At 34.8% G+C, this 24,747-nt stretch overlaps 1 protein-coding gene across 1 annotated transcript; it reads right to left on the bottom strand.

Annotated features, from left to right (window-relative positions):
* Window positions 1-2,891: 2,891 nt before the first annotated feature.
* Window positions 2,892-5,717, bottom strand: LOC136210588 (MYB-like transcription factor ODO1). Its single transcript, XM_066001925.1, has 2 exons — window positions 5,354-5,717; window positions 2,892-3,935 (listed from the first exon to the last, which is right to left on the bottom strand). Exons 1-2 carry the CDS (start codon window positions 5,614-5,616, stop codon window positions 3,350-3,352), a joined length of 849 nt encoding a protein of 282 aa, XP_065857997.1. The 5' UTR covers window positions 5,617-5,717; the 3' UTR covers window positions 2,892-3,349.
* Window positions 5,718-24,747: the final 19,030 nt, after the last annotated feature.

The raw sequence follows: 24,747 nt of genomic DNA, 5'->3' as shown, positions 1-24,747 counted from the left end.
ATAAGATGAGAAAGAGGATGTCAAAATGGTATTTAGGGAATTAAATCGAAATGGTAAAATAGTAAATAAAAAGTGGTAGGAACAGTAATTATAGAAAATCAAAATTCTGGCAGATTTGGGCAGATTTTGACCTTTCTGTCGCCTAAACATTTTTGGTTGAATATCCATGTCACACGGTGTGTGGCATTCTTTGCACACAGCTCTTACTTAGCTATCCAGAGTCACATGTCTTGTGGGGTTGTGTCACTCGGCGTGTGATGAGTTCTAGGAGCACCACCGGATTTCCTTTGAGTTCTACCAGTCGTGTGGTCTACCTGACACACCGTGTGGAGATGAATTTCAGCAATTTTCTTCTTGCTCCTCCGTATCTCACTCAACTTCTTTCACCTTGATTCAAACCCTTAAAAAAAATATCTACATCACATGAATAATATGTATTAAAAATTAACTATCAATAATACTAATTAAAAGAATAAAAAAGAAGTCAAAACATTAATAGGGTAGGGTAAAAGAAAGCGTTGCACCATTAATATATTATTTTGTCACAATATGACAAGTTTTCTTAGATTTTTTTAGCATTAATTTTTGTTGAGTTTTATAATTTGTTTGGTTTAGTAGTTGTTGTTTATTGTTATGGTTATGGTTATCGTTTGTTGTTATTAGCTGATTGATTATCATAATTAATGGTTGCTGATATAAAATAACATACATTTATTTAATTCAATTAACAAGTCAGAATTTGTCATGCGAAAAAAAGAAAGATGTCATCATTATATATAAGGAATTAGAAAAAGTTAATCAATCAACCTCCCTAAAACAGAATACTAGGCTCTTCCAAGAAAATGCTCAAAAGGCATATCTCCCTATATTTGATGAGATATGCTACTAGAAATTACTCCTCAGTGCTTGTTGTCTTGACTAATGCCTTCCATTGCAAAGGCCTTATAATTGCCAACCTTGGCATAAACCTTTTCTCATAAGTACGATTGAATTTGAAAAGGATATTTTAGGGAAAAAACTCAAACGGCAAATTTCAAGTAGAAAAAACAGTATTGTAGGGTGCATTTGTTTTATCTACACTTTGTTGTTGTTGTTTGCCGTTGAAAAAAGCTGCATTTTCAAAAAGCATGGATTCTCAGTTTTTATAAAATGTTATTTTTCAGGTGTAAACGGCAAACAAGAGGTCATTAACCAAACACCTAAAATTGTCCATTTTGAAGCAAAAAGACAAACATAAACATGAAAATGAGCAACCAAACATCTTCTAATACTTTTTGAAACAACTGATGTTTACCCCTTGATATAGTGACAATTAATTGGGCCTGAATGCCCAAGAATCGGCTTACGGTCCAAATCCAGCATTTGAGCCTAAACTCCTCAAGCCCATGAATGTTCGGTTATACGAATGCTTAATGATGAAGAAAGTCTCTTTGGAAGCTGCCTGACACGTGGACCAATAGTCGTCTTGGAACCCAAAGGCACGCTCCCCAACTCTCATTTAGTATGGAATGAAAAGATAGAGTCTGAAACCAAATCAAAAGTTGACATGTGTCAAGATACACAAACTTTATGTAAGTAAATTATTTATAAATAGTCTTGATTTCAGAGCCTCAAGTACGTAACCTTTATGAATGTTCTCTCTCTTATCTAACTACTTTCAAGATCGTTTTGTACTTACTAGTACCTTACTGACTTAAGCATCTGAGAAGCACCAGAGAGCTTCAAGATTGTTTTGTACTTACCAGTACCTTCCGATCCCTTTTTGACTGTTTGTTGTCGCCTCAGGACATCGGAAGCGATCATGAGACGAAATACATAAACGAAGACATTATTTGGTGCAATGAACGTGGACACTACTTCGTTAAAATGGTTCATGTTCACAGTTCAGTCATTCGCCCTGTAGTTCAAGCTATGTTTCAACCTATAGTTTACTATGTAGTTCAACATGTGATTCAGCCCAACCAAAGAGCTGAAGATAGGCCAAGTTCATCAGCCGCACCAAATCGTGGCTTGGTTTATTCTAGTAATCATCCAATATCACCATTATTCGTTATTTTAGCTTTGGAGCAAAGAATTGATGTCTGCCTAGCTCATTGGATCCTGAGTAGCGAACTTTTATGGATAGTTTAACGAAGCAATTAATTTACAATATCGAATCTGTTCAAGAATCTATGAACATCTTTCGAGCTAAGCATGCTTCACAAATGGAAGTTATACGTTTAGAATTAAAGGAGGCAAGGGATGTTGGTTGGTATGGAGAATGGAGGGGATCAGTCACCTGTTCTATTGGACTAATTAAAATTGATCCTATTTGAAAATGTTAGGATTAAATTTGTATCATTTCATATATTAGAACCAAATCTACACTTTTTAAAAAATGTTAGGGTCAAATTTAATCTTTACCATTGATTCCTATTTTGTGTCTTTATTGTCTTAATCTTTTCTCATAGTAGACATGCAAATTACCAACTATTTCTCTCTCATCCACTAAGAGTGAGTACAAAGCAGTTTCTACGTTTCTAATGTCACTACATAATTTGTGTGGTTTTCCTCATTGCTTACTAAACTTTGTTATCCCATGCCCATTCCATTCCAGTCCAACTACGGTGTGACAATATTAGGACTATCCACGTGGGATGGCCAATCCAATGTTCCATGCACGGATTAAACACATTGAATTTGACTATTGCTTTATCTGAGAACAAGTTAGATTATTCTTTCTGTAAAATACATCTCTTTCTTGTACATAAAATTTAATCACAAATTCGGTCTACATTACTAAATGACAATATGTACATTAAATTAGCTCTATTTTTAAATAATAACAACCTATGGTCTAATGTTAAATTATAAATTTCAGAATATATAAAATATTATCCTTTCCTATAAAATCAAAAACAAATAATAGTGTCCACTTTTTATTTGAATTATGATACAAATATATACAAATAATATAAAATTCTGGAATCCCACCACTAGCTAATAGCATTTCATATTGACAAATGCTCCCAAGTGTCCCTATCTCTTACAGAAAGATTACAACATTCGTAAAAAGCAGAAAGAATATATATATAATTACAATGATGCCACTTTTTAATTAATGATTTTTTTGACTTGGGTTGGTGAGAAAAAAACCTGATCTAAATTAAGACAGGCTTAATCCCTTAATTAAACACCAACCACAATAATTCCTCAAGCATAAAAAGATTAATTAAGATAATAATATTATCTCAATAACACTTAAAAGAACCTAACTTCAGCTATACCAGACAGACAAGACATTAACCTTTGATTTTATGTATCTTTATGTCCATTTTGTCAAAATGATTGAATTTGAAATAATTAATGTTTAGTCCTTGTCTTGGATATCTAATGAGTTCATGGCCTTGAATTCGGTGTTTTCGAAGCAATCAAAGCCAAAATCATGAACACCGAAGTCTTGACAATCCAATAACCAACTGCAATTATCTTCCCAGGATGGATAAGGACAACCTGCGTCGACATTAATGATGTTTTCGATTGTAGGAGGATCAGGATTGTTGTTGAATGACATTGCATCAACTAGAGGAGGCTGATCATCCATCCATAAGCAATTCAATAATATTTCGTCGTTGCAAATGTTGTCCAATAATAATGATTGATCATCGCTGTAACAGTTTTGATCTTGTGTCGAGCTTGAATTTGAGTTTGAGTTTGAGTTTTCCTCGGAATTATTAACCTTATTTTCTTCGTTGTTAGTGTTATTGCAGATAGATTCAGGCAAAACATCTGTATGTGATGAAGAGGTTTCGTCGGACTTAGATTCTTTTTGGAAGGGTTCATGAGTTACTGGATCAATTCCCATTTTCAGAAGCTTTTTCTTGATGTGGGTGTTCCAGTGATTCTTTATCTCATTGTCTGTTCTTCCTGGCAACCTAGCTGCAATTTTTGACCACCTGTAAAAAAAATAATTTAATTTCAATAATTATTCAATCAAAAAGTTCAAGAAAAAGTATAAGAAAATGTGAGAATAATAAAAAATAGTACAAATTAAAATGATGGGAAAAGAAAAAAGAAAAAGAAAACATTTTGGAACCCGTTATTACGATTTTAGTAGATTGAATCTCTGATTTTTCATTTCAATATATTAAACTTTCGATTGTTTTTTTTTTTTGTCCCATTAAACTCATCATGACTACTAGACAAGCATGTTTTAAATATAAAACTCGATTATTGAATTGTTATTCATTTCATATGATTCAAATTTACATTTGCAATAACTCAAACACAATTTCTTTATATATGTGGTATGTCCATCGAGAAACTTTATTTCAAATTTTAAAAAATATAATAACATACACATATAAAATATGTAGTGCTTTAAAAATTGGATGTGCTTTGCTAACCTATTTGACAAACAAAGACTTAATATATTAAAAAATAATTGATCAAAAATATAATGTGTTGAAAAAAAAATCAAAAATCAATACATCAAAATCAAAATAATCAAGAGTTTCGTAATGCTTTTTGGAACTAAAAAATGATATGAAAAAGACCTAAACAAAAGTCTAAAATGAAGAATTGAAGTATTAAAAAAGAATTGATATCCTCTTAAGTTGGTTATATTGTCATGACAATCATTAATCACTAAATTATTTATTTATTTATTGAATAATTATATCTCAACTATTGATTTTATGATTAATGGTTAAGATGTATTAAACATAATTTTTTTGAAGTAATGTATTAAACATAATTAATTTGAGAAAATTTCAATTTGAAAGGATATAAATAATAAGTTTACTATCTTTAAGAGATTTGAAAAATAATTTTACATTATAAAAATAATAATTCTTCTATCTTTAAAACAGTTAAATTAAATTAATGAGAAAAAAAAAACAATATTAGCTAGGATGGCATGTCAACATATTATTGAAATTGGTACCAACTTTCAAAACTTTGGTTGGCATTAGTTGTTGACAATTTTTATGGCATGCCAAAATCATATAAACCTTTATATATTAACTTTAATATGAAAAGCTGCAAATCATATAGAAAAATAAATATGCTTCAAATCACCTTTAATTATATATATTTTTTTTCAATACAAAACAAAAGTTAACAACACTTAATTCCAAAATGCATTCGTCTTTTTCCAATACAAAACAAAACTTAAACAGCCTTTTTCTTAGTCACATATTTTCCTCGTGAAGCCACCACACACCAAACCCAAAATAATAATATGCTTTTAGTGTATGATTAACAAGACAAATCAATCACATTAATTAACGAGGAGAGCGATCAGATTATATTAATAGTATATGAGGACGCGTTTTAAAACCGTGAAATTGATGAATGAAATTAGGGTAAATACCTATTGCCAAGATGGGCATGAAGATCAATAACCAATTGTTCTTCAGAATCAGTAAGAAGGCCTCTTTTCAAGTCAGGGCGAAGATAATTAGTCCAGCGAAGACGGCAACTTTTGCCGCAGCGACGGAGTCCGGCGAGTTTAGGAACAGCTCTCCAACAGCACTGGCCATTAGTGAGAATGAAATTGATGAGTTTCTTGTCTTCATCGGCCGTCCATGGACCTTTTTTCACGCCAAGTTTATCGCAGCAAGGTTGCCTGCCCATATCGCATTAAAACGCTAGATACCACTATAGTTTTGACGATATTCCACCGACGGAGCAAAACAAAGAAAAAAAAAAAAAGGAAAAAAGTCTCACCAACACTACTTGTAAAGACTCAAAAGCTTCGTACCCACCTTTATATAAAGTCCTCATCTTTGGCTCCCTATTATTTAATGATTATTAATTTACTATATGTAACATATTATATTTACACTTTTATTTATATATAAAATATATATCTCAATGTTTAAAATGATAAAGAAAAGCTATATAACAATCTGTTCCATCATTGCAACACTAAATAATGTCTCCCATTGTCTCAAATTCACGGTTTTAAAATGTGTCTATATGTAAAAGCCTAGTGTTAAAAAAAATGCCATTTAAACTGCATTAACGTTTGAAATGGAGATTTCACCCCGATTTCTCCGATTATTTCATCTGGACATTTTTTGACTCTCCGGGCGATTTTTAGTCATCTGAACTCCGTCTAAACAACATGAGATCAGCCTAGTTGTTGATTGGATTAAAAAACTTTTACTATTAGTACTATTATTATTATTATTATTATTATTATTATTATTTGTTTTATTATAATTTATTTTTTAAATATTGTCACATTGGTGAATTGTATTTATTATTTTCAGATATTTTTATTTAATTGTGTTTTCTACTTGTTTTCATGATATAGCTTAAGACTTTGTTTTCATGATATATGCTACAAATATAAATTTTTTCTATATTAAATCATTTTATATTATTATTTTTAGATAGTACAATATATCTTTTAATGACATTTATATAATAAATTTTAATTAAAAGATGAAATAAAAATATCCAATTAATTCTCAATTAATCCCCGAGTGCCTTGTATACCCGACTAGCGCCAACCTTGATTGCAATGTACTATTATTAATATAACTCAATCATTCCTTCTTCATTTTCAATGTATTATTCAATTTATTCAGGTTCTTATAGTATCTTTTATAAACATTCCTTACTTAGACGTTCCAACTCAGTATTACCCTTAAAAGCGTGTCCTTACAAAAGTTCTACCATAATCTGTAGATAAAATAAATAAATATCATTTTCTATTATAGGGGATGTTTGTTTATTCATTTTTCTGTTTATGTTTGTCTTTTTACTTTAAAATGAAGAGTTTTAGATATTAGATTAAAAATCTTTTGTTCGCATTTTATATATAAAAAGTAGTAAATTTCTTCTTTTTGGAAACACGACCTTTTCCAACGGTAACAACAAATAGTAATATCTGTAATATATTTATTTATGTATGTAAATTTTTTAATTGAAACTTGAATTTTGTATAACAAATTTTTTTTATAATATGAACTATATCACTAACAAGTTGGCACACATTTATACCTATTATTTTTAATGAATGCAAATAATATAAAATGATGATTTCTATATCTTTCATTCTTAATACCAATTATTTTCCAAATATGTATATCAATTTCCACGAGAAATTATATTATACTCCTGATATAATACGCTCGACCTACTTGTAGATATTTAAAACCAATTGTATTTCATAAATTGATATGTACAATAGAAGTTGTTATAATTTATAGTTTATTTACTAAAAGAAGAGTTATTTTAGGATTCAAAAGAATCATTAATTACCTTTTGATTTTAAAGTTGCTGATAACATTTCAAGTGATTATTTAACTTAAAAGTATACATATATAAGGTCTAAAAGGTAATATTTATATAGAAAATTTAAATAGAAAAATATGTACATATATGAAGGGAGAGTGGAGATTTTGGGGTCCACCATAGGGTTGTGAGAGGGATATTGGAACTAAAATATGGGTTGTTAAGTTATTTTGTGGTTTCATAAAAAAGAATGATAGTTATATTATCAAAATGTAATTATTATTTTAGTAAATAGGAAAAAGAAATAAATTTCTTCCCATATTCCTACACAACCCCACTGCTCCTGATTGCACTCTTACTCAACCATTCCATCATCCATTTCGTCATCACTACGTTTACGTACGTGTCTCTCTGTATTTTTTTTTTTAATTTATACATACTTGCTAATTTTAACAACTAAAACTTCTTAATTAGAATACCACAAATAAAATTTATAAAAACAATCCATTTTACACAATTTGATTGCCATAATTATTATTTTTAATATAAAGAGTAAATTTAGCTTTGCAATCAGGGTTAATTTATTTGAAATTAATTTTAAGTATTAATTTCTTTTTTTTTTTTTAATAAATTTGAGAATTTTGCCAATTTTAGAGATTTTGGGATTAACCCACAAACTCTTTTTTTGAATTGATGGCCACAATGTCATTGCTTAGTGATTAATTTTAAATATCTATTCCATCCTTTAACTTAATGAATTTAGTTAAATTAATTCAAATATGTGTTAAAAAGCCATTTATTATATATCAACACGTATCATATTTAGATTAATTTGATAAAAAAAATAATAATTTGAAATTATAGAATATATGTGATATTATACGAATTATATTAAAATATACGTGTCTTTATCTTAAATCCGGCTATATTGCAAAACACTTTTAGGATACATGGAACAAATGAGATGTATTATGAATTCTCGTTGGATTAGGACTTCAAATTCGCAATTAGAATTAAGAAATCTCAATCCATGTATATTACTAACTATCTAAAATATGTCTACCAGTCAATCCGAAGCCAACATATGTACTCCAAGCAAGTTTGGGTGAATATATATATATATATATTTGTCGGGGTAAATAATTATAAGATCCATATATTTTTACCTAACACACTATTCAATCTCTATGTTTTTGGAAGTATTTATATAGTCATTTAGTTTTTATTTCATCAACTATTTAGTCCTTATATTTAAATTAATGGTCAAACTAGATTTAAAATCTCAATATTACCGTTTACTCTATGTTTTAATGATAAAGCATCCATATTTTCAATTTTATATTTTTTTTCTCAACATAATCCTAATTTCTCTAATTTTAAGTAATTTATTTATTAATTTTTATATAATTATAGAATTTTAATTTACTAACGTAAAATTTATTCATTAAAAAAATGAGCAAAATATATTTTAAAATTACCAAACTAAGAGTATAATTATATTTTTAACAAAAAAGTATAATTATATATGTATTTAAAAAGTATAACCATATAAAATGGGTAGGTTCAGTGGTCATGGACCCCTAATAGATTTTATAGATAAAATGAATAAAAAAATACAGTGTTTTGAAAAATTATAAAAAAAATCATAATAATATGTAATGTTAGTTTAAATATATTATATAGAATAAATAAAAATGATAATAAAAAGTTAAGAAAGTAAATACTATATTTTTTTAGTATATATATACAATAAAAACTTTATTAAAACTATTTTGATTAAATTTGAATATAAAAGATAAGCTTTTTATTGAGATAACTAGGGGTAATTATGTATCTTTATATAAAAAAATAAATGAATGGATTAAAGAGTCAATAAAGATAAAACTTAAAAACTTTATAATAACATGATGGACATACTAGTGTGTGAAGTAAAAACACAGGTACATCTTATAATTATTTACCCTATTTGCTGACTACCGGATTTGCTCATGCCTCTGATACAGATTGAAAGCGATAAATGGAGGTTTTAATCGTAAACCAACAAAGATCTTCTTCTCTAGCTAGACTAGAAGGAGTGAATCCCGATAAACAAAGGTATAAACCTTAATCTCAAGAGAAATGATAGTTGAGTGATAAAAGTTGCCATATCCTTACAAAATGAGGGTTTAAATACAACCTCTAAAAGATAAGCAAAGGACAGGGACTACCCCTACTAGGGTTACAATACAGTTAATAATAAGAGGGTAAGATAGGTAATGCGCCCAGACAACAGGTACAGAGGTGCAGGTACGGAGCGTCAGAGGTTGTTGGTGAATTCCTTCGGCAGGAAGTAAACTTGAGATCCGCCCAGTGTAGTTGTTGGTACGCCTCATGGCGTACACCTAGATCCGTCCCGCTCGCGTGTTAAGGGGATCCGCCCTCCTAGATACAACCTCGGGAGGAACGCCGAGAGGAGATCCGCCAAGGCGCGTGTGATTGTTGATCCCAGTTAGGATGTCCGCATCATTCTCTCCTTCTTTAAAAGAATTCGGTACTGGCTGGTCTGTGTTGTTCTCCAAAGGGCCATCTGACTTCCACGGGCTAAGGTCACGAACATTGAACGCCGGTGAGACTTTACCAAGCCAGTTTGGCAAAGCTATGTGATAGGCATTGGCATTGACCTTCTTGGTGATCTTATATGGCCCATACTTTCTCGGTCGAAGCTTGCTGCTTGTGGCGTTGGCGAGCCTCTCTTTTCCCAAGTGAACCATAACCTCATCTCCCACTTCGAACTGTAGGTCCCTGCGGTGCTCATCCGCCTTAGCCTTTAGTTTCTGGTTTCTCTCCTCAAGAGTCTCCTTCACCTCTTGGTGCATCTGGATATAGTCTTTGGCTAGCTGATTTGCAGTCACGTTTCCTTTGGGAAGATGGGCTATATCAAGGACGTGATTCAGGGTCTTAGTGTATACCACCTCAAAGGGTGACTTCTCAGTTCCCGAGTGTACAGATCCATTGTAGGCGAACTCAGCTTGTGCTAAAACCACATCCCACATCCTGGGCTTATCCTTACATTTGCTGCGCAGTAAGTTTCCCAGAGTCCGATTGACCACTTCTGTCTGTCCGTCTGTCTGAGGGTGGGCGGTGGTACTAAACTTCAGAGAAGTATCAAAAAGAGCCCACAAGGTCCGCCAGAAGTGACTCAGGAACTTTGTGTCACGGTCTGAGACAATGCTCTTTGGTACACCATGTAATCTGACAACCTCTTTGAAGAATAGCTTGGCAGTCGCTGAGGCGTCGTTAGTCTTACGGCATGGTATGAAGTGTGCCATTTTCGAAAACCGGTCAACAACCACAAAGATGGAATCCATGCCTCTCTGAGTTCTGGGTAACCCTAGGACAAAATCCATGGACAGATCCTCCCATATGGTTTCTGGTACAGGCAAGGGCAGCTGTAAGCCAGCATTTGTAGCGTGTCCCTTGGCGGTCTGGCAGATATAGCATCGTTCTACCAGGTACGCCACATCTCTTCTCATTTTGGGCCAGAAATAACGGGAACTCACTGCTGCATATGTCTTGTCTCGCCCAAAATGCCCCCCCAGGGATCCGCCATGTAGATCTCGGACCACCTTCTCGCGGATAGAAGTGCAGGGTAAACAAAGTTGGTTGCCCCTCATTAGATACTCATCCATTAAGTGATACGCCCCATCCCCAGGTTGGCGCTGGCACTTCTCCCAGATACTTCCAAAGTCAGGATCCGCCAGGTACTCTCCTCTGATGTGTTCGAAACAATCGGTCTCCAGGTTGACTGTTTTTATTAGTGCAATCCTCCGACTCAAAGCGTCCGCCACTATGTTCTGTTTTTCCGCCTTATGGATAAGCTTATAGGGGAACTTATCTATGAAGGCGGACCACCGGGCGTGCATGGCGCTTCGAAGTTGCTTCTGACTTCCCAAGTATTTGAGAGCTTGATGGTCAGTGTAGAGGATGAACTCTTTTCCCACCAAGTAATGTTCCCATACTTTCAATGCCCTCACTACAGCATAAAACTCTTGATCATACGTTGCCCACCTTTGCCGTGCCTCACAGAGCTTCTCACTGAAGTAGGCAATGGGCCTCTTTTCTTGCATCAAGACACCACCAATCCCAATTCCACTGGCATCACACTCAACTTCAAACAATTTGTCAAAATCGGGATACGCCAGCACTGGCGCTGTACTCAGCTTTTCCTTGATCAAGGCGAAGCTCTCTTCTTGGGCGTCCGCCCACTCGAACCCCTTTCCTTTCTTCAAACATTCTGTCAACGGGGCCACTATGGAACTGAAGTTCTTAATGAATCGGCGATAGAACGTTGCTAGCCCATGAAAACTCCTGATATCCCCCACGTTCCTTGGGGTAGGCCATTCTCGGATGGCTCTTACCTTCTCCCCATCAACTTGGATTCCATTCCCACTGACCACGAATCCAAGGAAAACTAAGCTCTCCATGACAAAGTCACACTTCTTGGTGTTGACGTATAGTCGGTGTTTCCTTAACAGGTCAAACACGGTCTGCAAGTGCTCTTCATGTTCCGCCAAGGTCTGGCTGTGGATCAAAATGTCGTCGAAATACACAACTACGAACTTCCCAATTACTGGGCGAAGCACCTGATTCATCAGTCTCATAAAAGTACTAGGGGCGTTGGTCATCCCAAAGGGCATAACTAACCATTCATACAATCCATCTCTTGTCTTGAAGGCAGTCTTCCACTCATCCCCAGATCGGATTCGTATCTGATGATACCCACTCCTGAGATCAATCTTGGAGAAGACTCGAGATCCGCCAAGTTGGTCCAACATGTCATCCAACCTTGGAATTGGGAACTTATACTTGATGGTGATATTGTTAATAGCCCTACTGTCAACACACATCCGCCAAGACCCATCCTTCTTCGGTGTAAGTAAAGCTGGAACAGCGCAAGGACTCATACTCTCCCTAACGTATCCCATCTCGATGAGTTCCTCCACTTTTTGTCTCATGACATCATTCTCCTTTGGGCTCATTCGATAATGTGGGAGGCTTGGTAAACTAGCCCCGGGCACAAGATCGATATGATGTTGGATGTCCCTCAAAGGTGGTAACCCACTCGGCAGTTCGTCGGGGAACAAATCTTGATACTCGCCAAGTAGGCGGGTCACTTCACTCGGCATTTCCCTTTCGTCCCTTTGGGCGGATTCGTGATTCGCCTTAACTATTACCACGTATACCATTTGGCTCTCTTCACATTCGCTGACAAACGATTTGTGTGTAGGACAGACTACCAAGGTAGACTTCTCGTCGGCCTTTGGCTCTCTCACCATTGGTGTAAGGACAAACTTCACCCCATTCTTCACAAATCTGTAAGTGTTCTCTCTTCCGGCGTGGGTGGCGTTGTTATCAAACTGCCAGGGTCGGCCCAACAATAGGTGGCATGCGTCCATATCGACCACATCACAACAGACTTCATCATGATAGTTACCAATCTCAATCGGTACCTTGCATCTCTAGGTCACCCTCAACCCGCCCACGTTCTTGATCCATCCCACCCTGTAGGGATCAGGGTGCGCCTCTACCAACAACCCGAATTTCTGAACGGCGCTGCTACTCACAATGTTCTCTTGGCTCCCACTATCTATTATCACATTACATCGCCCCCCCTTTCACAAGACAGCGGGTTCTGAATAGTCGGTGCCTTTGATCGCCCTCTATCCGGCTGGAGACTAACAAACTCCGTACCACATGAATGGCGTACCTCTCTTCACCCGCCACCTCATCATCTTCTCCCAAGGGTTCACAAAATACTTCATCCTTGTCGTCATAGTCATCTTCGTACCTCTCCACCATGTTGGCGCTCTTCCTTCTAGGACACTCATTGGATCTATGTCCTGGCTCATTGCACCAAAAACATTTGAAAGGTGCTGGCCTTGCATACGGATTGTTGCTCTTGGGTGGTATAGGTGCTTCTTTGTATGGTCTAGTATCTCCAACGGATCCCTTTCCCACACTGTTAACCTTGGCCCCACTGGCACTCGCCACCTGCTTGCCTTTGTCGTAAGACTTCACGTTATCTCTTCCTCCAGGCATATACTCAGTAGTGGCGGATCTCCTGGATCTCCCGATCAATTGGGACTCAGCCTTGAGGGCTAAATTCCTAGCATCTTGTACTCTAACCACCATCTGTGTGCCAATATGATCCTGGATATTGTATCTCAACCCTTCTAGATACCTAGAGGTCTTTTGGCTTTCAGTTTCAGACAGGTTGGCTCTCGCCGAAAGCCTTAAGAACTCAGAAGTATACTCATGGACACTTCGGGTCCCTTGAGAGCATCCTCTGTAGGAGCTGTAAATATACTGTTCGTAGTCCGGCGGTAAGAACCGCTCCCTCAGCATCGCCTTCATCCGTAGCCAAGATCTAATCGGATCTCTGCCCCCTCTTCTTCTTTCTTCCCTCATCTGATCCCACCAAACTGATGCGCCACCCTTCAGGCGATACGCCACCAGCCTTACTTTCCTCTCATCAGGAATCCCAGCATACTCAAAGAAACGTTCAACTTCCGATAACCAATCTAAGAATCCCTCTATATCCAGCTCGCCACCAAAAGATGGTAAATCTATTTTTAGCTTAAAGGCGTCATCTCTATCAAAGTTTCCTAGGTCTGGTTCTGCCCTAGCCATACCCACACGCCTGTTATCAATCAGACCAACATCCCTCATATTTCTAAAGGCACCATTATTCCCAAGATCCTCAAAATCATCACTATCGCTATCAGCGTTATGCACAAGGACAAAGTTGGGTCTTCTTACCTCAGGATCCCTAGGACCCATTTGTGGAAGTTGGACATTTGTCAATGGCAGTCGAGGTGGCGTGGGTTGCCTTTAGGGTCGTGGTTCAAGGACTCCTTCCCTCCTCTGGTCGGACTCCCCGGCGGCTGGCCTGACCACTGCACGGATCTCCAATCTGAGGTTTTCCAGGGAAGCGGTTAGCTCCTAGAATCGTTGGTCGTTTTGTTTCTGCCGCTCAAGGCTGGCCTGGATTTGTTCCGCGAGGTGCTCTCTCAGCTCCTCATATCTCCGGTCACTGGTTTCCATGGAATCTTGTGGTTGTCGGGGTTGAACCATTGCCAAAAGAAGTTTCGGGTCAGGAAACGATTGGCTCTGATACCAACTGATACAGATTGAAAGCGATAAATGGAGGTTTTAATCGTAAACCAACAAAGATCTTCTTCTCTAGCTAGACTAGAATGAGTGAATCCCGATAAACAAAGGTATAAACCTTAATCTCAAGAGAAATGATAGTTGAGTGATAAAAGTTGCCATATCCTTACAAAATGAGGGTTTAAATACAACCTCTAAAAGATAAGCAAAGGACAGGGACTACCCCTACTAGGGTTACAATACAGTTAATAATAAGAGGGTAAGATAGGTAATGCGCCCAGACAACAGGTACAGAGGTGCAGGTACGGAGCGTCAGAGTTGTTGGTGAATTCCTTCGGCAGGAAGTAAACTTGAGATCCGCCCAGTGTAGTTGTTGGTACGCCTCATGGCGTACACCTAGATCCGCCCCGCTCACGTGTTAAGGGGATCCGCCCTCCTAGATACAACCTCGGGAGGAACGCCGAGAGGAGATCCGCCAAGGCGCGTGTGATTGTTGATCCCAGTTAGGATGTCCGCATCAGCCTCCTTATTAATAGAATATAACTTCATTGTCAAAGTATATATGTATATTTATCCTAAATCCAACTTGTTAAAATTAAAAGTAAATAAGTCAAATACTACTAACTGAGGCATCAGGGTTGTCATACCTGTTTTACTTCAGAGATAGAAAGAGTTTTCAATATCGTCAAAGCATTATTACACAGATTCAATCGTATCGATATGAATATTTAAAGTTTATTTTAACGGTTAATAGATAGTCTTACCCTTTATCGGATAAAATAAAGTTTAATTTTTTTTCCCAATATGCAGGATGGGTGGGATGGTTGAAGAAAGTACAACAAATTTCTGCTTTCTAGTGAATTGGATGACACAAATATAATTTCTTAGAGGCGAAATCTGGAATGAAACTGGAAGAAAAAATATCACATCACTATATTTGAAGATAGAAACTTGACAGCAGAAATAGTACTATGTGCAATTTTGAAGATTTTACTCTCTTCTCTCGTTTTTCTTCTGTAATTTGACCTATTCCTGAAATGTGGAATAACACCATATTCGTCCAACTGGTTTATTTTCTATATAATACAAAAAAAAAAATTAAAGAGGTAAAAGGAAAAGGAAAATTTATTATATATATTTAAATTTGAAATAATTTAAACAATTTAAAACCCTTAAATCAAATCTTAATCAATATGTGCCTACACATTATACGTTGTGATAGACAAAGGGCTTAACAACGAGCCATGAAAAACAAACAAAACAACACAAAACTAAAGATAAAAGGCCTAATACACAAATAATCCTCTGAACTTGTTCAAATATTGCAACTGCCCTCCAAACTTTCAATTGTAATAACTTACCCCCCAAATTTGTCCAATTATAAAACATGAGCCCCCAAACTTGTCCAATCGTAAAACATAACCTCAAATTGCTGACATGGACTGTAATTGAAGAAACACGTGAAATACAAAAGCTGCAACGCTCGTGGAGTGTGATAATCAAATCTTTGGCGTGATACGAATATGGGGAAACGTTTCTACGGTTGCTTCAAGTACGGAGTAAAAAAAATCTTAATTTGGGATTATGTTTTACAATTAGACAAGTTTAAGTTGTTACAATTGAAAGTTGGAGGGGCCAGTTGCAATATTTGAATAAATTCAAGGAGTTATTTGTGTATTAAGCCAAGATAAAATAGTGGGACACTACTAATAGGTCATCTCTTTAGGCCATGAAATTTCACTAACAGCTTCTCTGAACTCGGGACTAACACTAAGGGGGCAATTTTGAAATACACAGATACCTTTGGACATAGTCAACATATAATTAGCCAGATTAATGATTACAATGGATGTATGTATGTACTTTGATTATAATGTTTAGCTCATATTTATAGGATGTCCAGAGGTAGATTCGTAAGATGTTGTTATCCTTAGATTCATCGGAAGATATTTGGTGCATTTTAGGTAATTTGTGTTATACCTGATTTTGGTTTCCTTTATCCTAGGTGGTATTGGCGGGTTCTAACATGAATGGACTCAGATGTTTTCCTATTCTTCTATGTGTCTCTGAAGATGGGCAATATCTCTATTTAGTTTAATTTGATGACTTCCTTTTATCTTAACATCCTTGATAGTCTAGAACGAGAACACGTATATATCGGTACTATTTTGTATGATACGTAATTAATTTTATTTTGAAACATATATATATATATATAGGTTTTACTTTTTCATTAAGACAACGATCGTACTAGTAAGCAAAAATAAATTATGAAGAAACCTCTTTGTTTTCCTTCGAGTATGCTTTACATGAGTTAGACTCATCATCAAAGGACAAGAGTCATTAGTTAATGCTAAATCTACTTATCTTCTAAGTTCTACTAATCATCTCCTAATTAATGACGTGTTTAAGGAAAATTAATAATAATAAAAGCTTCATTATTCAACTGACATTATTCATTACTACATCTGCTGAAAAGTAGCAGATTTTCTTTGTTCCGTAACGACCCAGTCATGAGGATGTAGCATCGGGATGGAAAGTCTAAGCAAGAAATAACCGTAAAGGTCTGAATCTCACATCGGAAATAAAGAAAGATTGGTTAAACCATATATGTAGACGCGTGAAACCCAACTATATCTACAATATACAGGGTGATATTTAACCACAATTATTCATTAATTAACCTCAATTAATTAACTAAGCATAAATATTAAATATTATTCTCAGATAAATGCGTGCACATCTCATAAAAACAGCATGCTCAAAAAAAAAGATTATGTTTCATTTGACACGGACAATATACTTTTAATTAAAATCAATACGTACCATTACAATATATGAGACACGTATATATATAATTATGTACAAATTTCAAAAATTGCTCGATTCATGCACAATTCCATTTGCAGAAAAGAACCTAATTAAGCACGTACCATATGAATTTTTTTTGGATAATGTGTGACAAGTTTAATTTCGTTTTAATTAATGAAATCTGTCAGCTTACATGGTAGACTTCCATGTCAAAATTTTAATTAAAAAAATAAGAACTATGACTTTTGTCAAATACAGAAATTGGGGTAGTTCATAATCCAATTTTTTGGTGTTTGACTTATGTTTCTAAGCTTAGGTTAATATAGTTCAATGTGGACCCTTTATTTACATAATTTTGATATCCTTATCCCTAATTAATATTTAATTTGGTTTATACATAGATTAATTAATAATACAAGTTGTTAAGCTAAGTAATTAATAGCCACATTGTATATAATCATAACAAATTCAATCTGAATCTTGTCTCCTGTGCTCTATCTTAATTCCAAGTGTTAAAAAAACAATGGAGAAGTTTTCGAATAACTTGTAAGGCACTAAACCTTAATTTGATGTTATGGATTAATTAATTAGTTTATATATGATTAGTGAAAAGATTGAAGTAATATTTATTTATTTATGCATAAGTTCTTTGAATTATCAAGGGAAGGTAGATAATCTAGAAACAGCATACTGCAATCTTGATCATGTAGATTGTTGGTTGAAAATAAAATTAATAAAAAAAAGTTAGGAAAACACTTGTTGTGTGCTCAAAATCTCCCAACAATTTTAATTAACCCAACATTAAATCACCAAGTTTTGTTATTGATGTCAAGGAAATGAGTTGCATAGAGATTTCATATCAACCACTAGATGATATCCCTTTGTATCTTGACCTACAATATAATAGGGTATGGCCGGTGAGCCGATGTCTGCATTTTGATGTCTAAATTAACCATAAAATAAATTATAATGAAAGGTGATAAGAAAAATAGATGTTATATCTATTACAAAATGTGATAAGGGCATCAAATCGATCAAATGTGTGGAAAGGAGTGATGGGCGAAACCGAGCTAAAGGTATGACACACCAATAGGAAAAGAAGACAATTCATGTGAAAAATAGAAGTCGCACGCTGTGTGGAAAATCCACACATCGTGACTTTAAAATCCACCAGCTTATTCTCAGAATAAAACCCACATGTCGAGTGAAACCCCCACACGTCGTGTGGACTTTAAAAAAGTCACTAATTCTTTCGAAATGAAGCTCTCACGTTGTGTGGACTTTTTAGAAGGCCATTGCAAATCAGCTTTACCCTTCTCTAGCTTCCTCCTAATTACAAGTTTGTCACCCTTATTTGCAATTCCTACCCCCGACTTATTTACAAGTTTGTCACCCCTTACACTTATTATCTCATTTTACCCCTTAACACTATCTCTTTAATTATTAATGTATTAGGCTTTTATGTAATTTTGTCTTTATGTTAAAAGATCATATAAATTCATATTTCTTATAATGAGATTAACTTTTTATCAATCAATACAAAATTATCTGTTTGAGAGTTTTTGGGGTTCATCACTCTTAACAATGATGATTTTTAATTCCTACAGGTTTAGCTCATAAATTTTGGGGTTTCACGACTCCTTCAAGTTTAGTTTGAGAATATCTTTGATAGTTTGTGAATGAAAACTATCACTCGAAACCCAATCTATATTAGTTGGTATCAGAGCCTTGATCGTCTCCTAATACGAGACTTCTTCGAGCACTTGATTCCATCACTATTTGGAGAACGAATAGCGGAGGCGTTGGGAAGAATAAAGGAGGGAACCCATGAAAAATTGGGAAGAGATCTCAACAGCATCATCGAAAGGTACATCCAAGAAGTTTTTAGAGGTCACCAAAGAATAAATGAAATAGACTCAATGTTGCCTCCTAAAGAGTCATCACAAATCTCTCCTCTATTGCACATTCAAGAGGTAAACCCTAAATTTTAATTTCTCATGTTGAAATTATAGGTAACCAAATTACTAGTAAGAAGTTGGATGTTTGTGGTGTTGATGATGCTTTAAATTCTCATTGTGAGTTTGTGGTTAATGAATTGTCAATGAGAATTTGAATTCATGTATGAATGAGGAGGAATGAGTGCTAGTATGTGAGAACATTGAGGAAACTCATGTTAGAAGCGCTCCCTATGTGTTTGATAAAATGCCCTTTAGGCAAAACATCAATTGTATGCTTAAGGAAACTGAGGGTATTTTTCTTGAAGAAGAGGAGAGTGGCTTTGGGCTTGATATTCTCTCTGAGGAGAATGATGAAATCACTTTATGTGGAGAGGTTGATAGCTATGGTGATGCGAGAGATGTTGGTGGATCAACTATGTTAGGATGTAGCATGTCACTTAGACGGAAAACTTGGCAAATGGAGTGACCGACTTAAGCTATAGGAAGGAACAAATGCGGAATGACATATGACTATGTGTTAATTTTGAATGGTAATGGTGAGCTTAAATAGATAAATCATAGAAAACAAGATTGATAGATCATAGGACACAAGATTGGGTTATTGAAGAAGAGAGTAAAAGATTTGAAAGTGAAAATAAGAATGAAGTGGATAAGTTTGAGGAGGAGATTGATAAAGAGGAGAACCGTTCCGGGAATGAGCTAGATATCGATTATGAATCAAATTGTTGGAATGCCATGAATTTAGAATAGAAGCTTCTAGACATGTTGTTCCTTGTTTTGATTGGAGGGATCAGCGTTTGGAGGATCAGAATGTCATTTCGTGTAAAGGGGAAAATTTTGGGTATTTCTCATCTTTTGTGTTTTCTCTTTGATTCTATACTTTTTGAAGGAGATTTCCAAGAGTGTGATGTTGATTGTGTATTCATCTAATATTTTCTAGGGAAGAACTATTGTATTGCCTATTATTTTGATATAGTGGAAGATTTAAGCAGACTACGGCCTTTATAGTTTTTACTCTCACATTAAGAGGGTTTTCCACATAAAATTATTGTGCGTTGTGCTTTGTGTGTGGCTGTCATTTTCTATTCATAATTACATTAATGTATTTGGTGATTGCTCTATTTGATGGTTTCCTCAAAGATTCATTCAAGTTGGAAAAGTATTGATAACATATTGTAATTCCGCATTGTTGTGTTTCTGTTGTTAGTCATCTTTCCATTAAATTGGTATCAGAGCTTTGGCTATTATTATTGTTTTTGGACTTGTTTGAATGATGGAGGCTAATACAAGTAGAATGTTTACCATGTCTGGAAAGGCAAGATGGAAGACCTTCTTTATACGAAGGATTATTATCTACCGATATTCACTAAAGAGAAGCCCGAAAATAAGTCAGACTCAGAATGGGCTATATTGCATCGACATGTTTGTGGATTTATTACGCAGTGGATGGATGATAATGTTTTGAACCATATCAGTGGTGAGACAAAGGCACGTGAGTTGTGGGAAAATTTTGAGCAATTGTATGTTCGAAAGATAGGGAATAAAAAGTTATTTATGATAAAGCAAATGATGAATTTGAAGTACCGAGATGGGACTCCTTTATCATATCACTTGAATGTATTTCAAGGAATTATAAATCATCTTGCTGGAATAGGGATCAATTTTGAATACGAGGTATAAGCTTTATGGATCCTTGGTACATTCTCGGACTCTTAGGGGGAGATTTGTTGGATTTTCTGACCCATGAGGAGCCCAAAATGGGATCATCGTTTGGAGGACCGGAAGGCCATTTGGTGTAAAGAGGAAGATTGTGTCTTTTGTGGTATGTCTCATTTTTTACGTTTTCTCTTTGATTCCTTACTTCTTGAAGTAGATTTCGAAGAGTGTGATCTTGATTATGTATGCCCCTAGTATTGTCTAGGGAAGAACTATTGCATTGCCCATTATTTTAATATAGTGGAAGGTTTAAACAGACTACAGCCCCATAGTTTTTACTCCTCACATTGAGGGGATTTTCCATGTAAAATTGGTGTATGTTGTGGTTAGTGTATGACCGTCATTTTCTATTCGTCATTACATTGTTGTGTTTGGTTGTTGCTTTATTTAATAGGTTCCTTAAGGATTCATTCAATTCGTTTTTTAACATAGTATTATATAGCTTCTTAGATCAAGTGATCGAAGGTTCAAACCCTGACGACTTCACTTGTTAATGGAATTTCAACCATAAAATAAAATAGTTCCCTTATAAAAAAAACAATAAGATAGTTCAACATTGTATACACTTCAAATTCATAAAGCATTCAAGTGTGTGTTGGAAATAATAATAATAATAAAAGTTATTTTAAACCTTTATGTATTAATTTAAGTTATGGGGTAAAATGATTTTTTAAGAGTTTTTATTATTGGTAATAATAACGGCGTATGTGAACCTTGACTAATTGTCTCAACCGTCTTGTTGAATATTTCATGTGTTGACCTGTAAAACAGAATCAATGCCATAGAGGGGCTGGAATCCGACAACCCGCTCTCATACCTAAGTCAATCAAGTGCTTAGGAATGGTTAAAGAGTATGGACTAGTTGTGAGATAATAGTTAACATACCGTAGGATGTAGCTATACATGTCTATATATAGGGTTCAGACCGAATCCTTCATTCACTAGAAATCCTTTTTGACTTAAGATTTCCTTCTCCTGTTAGGAATCTTGTCTTAGAGAAGTCTTTTGCCATGTGGAATTCTAGTTATCCCATAACATTTCTGTATAATGGAATAGAAACTTTTAAATGTCTTGAAGACTTGTTTTATCACACGTGGTGTAATAGTATTAAGGACTGTAATGATACCACGGATATGATGTCATTTCGTATGATATCGGGTACACACTACGATGGTTTATGCGGGTGTTTTGAGTTAATTTTGAGGAAGAATTAATGAGAAATCTTGGTACGTGTACGTGGAGAAAAAGGTAGTAAATGATTGCCATACTGAAATTGCTAAGGTAGCTGAAGAAGAGATTGCTTGCGAGATTGTCTTGTGGTTAATTTAGGGTAGCAGTTGTGAGTTCATCATCATATCACACTCAACTATATTTTATAGGGTAATTAATGATTAGTCCTTATATTTTAACAAAACACACTGTTTAGTCCCTGTATTTTCAAAAACACATGGTAAGGTCCCTAACATTTTTCTCAGTGAACTGTTTAGTCCTGCTGTCTGTTTGTTAGATTTTTTTACCGTTTATAAATTCAGAAATGACTAAATTACCTTTTACTATTTACCTTCAAATTTCAGAAGAGGAAATCCAATTTAGAAGAAGAAACTATTTGTATGGAGAACAAGAAAAAGAACAGACCCAATGCTTACGAATTTGAACAATTAAGAAGAAAATCAAGAAGAAGAACACTCAAAGTTGATTTCAGATGTAAAGGAAAGGAAAATGAAGGAAAAGAAGAACGCAAATCCAATTCATCAGAATCTAACGGCAGGGACTAAACAGTTCACCGAGAAAAACGTTAGGGACTAAACAGTCCATCGAGAAAAAGATTAGGGACTTTACCGTGTGTGTTTTAAAATATAAGGACTAAACAGTATGTTTTATCAAAATATAGGGAGTAATAAATTAATTACTCTATTTTATATATCATAATTATCAAAAGGAAAGAATCCCTTTATCAGTTAATTGGATGCAACCATGATGTCCAAGCTTTTCCAATTTACTACATTAGTTTAAGTTTCCACTAGGGATCATACATAAAACATGTCAAATATTTCTTTTGGTAACATAAACATGCCAAATATTACAACACTGACGCACTGCTTCCATTAGCCATGATCTCTGCTCTAATATTAAATGGTTTAGTATACCAATAACTCCTCGATTTGGTCCGCGCTAGACTGTCTCGGAATTTGTTTAAAGTGACATAATTAAAATTTTAAGTTGAAAAAATTTAAATAAGTTTAAATGTATATCATTTAAGCAAGTTTAGGAGGTAAAATTTCAAAAAGCCATAAATCACTATAAGTAAGTTCAAATGGACAATATGTCACTTTAAACTTTAAGTGGCCAATAAATCACTTAAAGCAAGTTCAATGAGTTAATCCGCTTTTCTGAACCAAATTCACGGACACCTGATATATTAAACCATATTAAAAACTACATCCTTTAGCAACCAACTTTTGGGTTTAATGAATCTTTAAGGATGAGAACAAATTTAAACAACATAGTAATAATATCTAAAGCTATTATATCCAGTTTTTACCAAATCTTAATTATTAACAAATCTAGCATCTGGGCATAGAGTAGATCAAATCTTGATAAGGATATTTGAATTTGTATTCTCTCAATTTGTTATAGAGTTTGAAATTGTCTTGGTATATAATTCAAATTATATTCTGTTGTAACACTATCGTAGTTACAGCTATATAGCATGCAATGTTTCACGGAGGTTCTATAGTGACTTTGAATTTAAGGATTCATCTATGACCGTTACATATGAGAACCACCTCTGACATTGATAACCATTTGGTATTCTCATAGCGGATCAGTCCAAAGTTTGCTTCCATAAACCCTAAGGTCCTTGGTTTGACACTCCATGTAACCGATGAAACACCGTCACAAACAAAGCACACACTAGTCTTTAGTTAATTTTTGTTTATCTTATTGCTACACGGCTTCACTAGACCAAATCCTCAACCAGTCAAATGTGTGCAAATCACTAATCTTGGATACTCTGTTAATCATCTTGCACGTGGAAGTATGACTTATCAAATAGCCTTATAGTTAGGGCATATCCAAACATGAAGAACATCTTCATGGTCGTTGGTTTCGTTGTCATCATAGGGCTTGGACCCTCCTTCCATGGCTGACAAGAAGTCTTCGAAGCCATAACCAATTTCATGATGCTTGCTAGAGCTCTTTCGAGAACTCTAGGCTGGTGATCTCGTCAATTGGACGAGGATCTTTTCCGAGAAGTTTACTTGGTCAGTCAAGTCGAGATAATGGACATAAAAGTTGTTTAAGTAGTTATAAGTACACTTCAATACCAAATCAGTATGAGTGTGAAAAAATATTGTAAAAGATGGATTCTAGAATGAGTCAGAAATACCTTTTTTTTATAGAGCTCAAAAGATGCATTACCTTAAATGCCCGTCAGTGCCGTGAGTGAGACAGTGGTGATGAGTCGAGGAAGAAGCTACTATGTTGTTGAGGATTGGATCACTTAGATAATTTAAGGCTGATTTGGTTTTGTGTTTTACGCCCCGTTTGTTTGGCGGAAAATATTCTGCAGGAAAATATTTTTCCAATTTTCCAGTGTTTGTTTGGGCAGAAAAATAAGTCAAAGGAAAATAAGTGGTAAGTTAATGGAAAATGAAGGAAGAAATAGGGGAAAATGTTTTACCCTTTTCAAAAGGTAAAACATTTTCCCCAAAACATACGCGTTTAGAGAAAAATGGGAAAAACGTTAAAAAATGTAAAAATACAAAAAATATGAAACACAAAAAAACATGAACAATGTGAAAACGTTACAAAACACGAGAATATGAAAAAAAAAACCCGTAAAAAACATGAAAATGTGAACAAACATGAAAAAAAGCAAAAAAAA

The sequence above is a fragment of the Euphorbia lathyris genome, chromosome 1, assembly GCF_963576675.1.
Source record: "Euphorbia lathyris chromosome 1, ddEupLath1.1, whole genome shotgun sequence".
In the NCBI taxonomy this organism is placed as follows: domain Eukaryota; kingdom Viridiplantae; phylum Streptophyta; class Magnoliopsida; order Malpighiales; family Euphorbiaceae; genus Euphorbia; species Euphorbia lathyris.
Note: the sequence above shows the minus strand (reverse complement) of the source record. Positions and strands in the feature narration are given on the sequence as shown.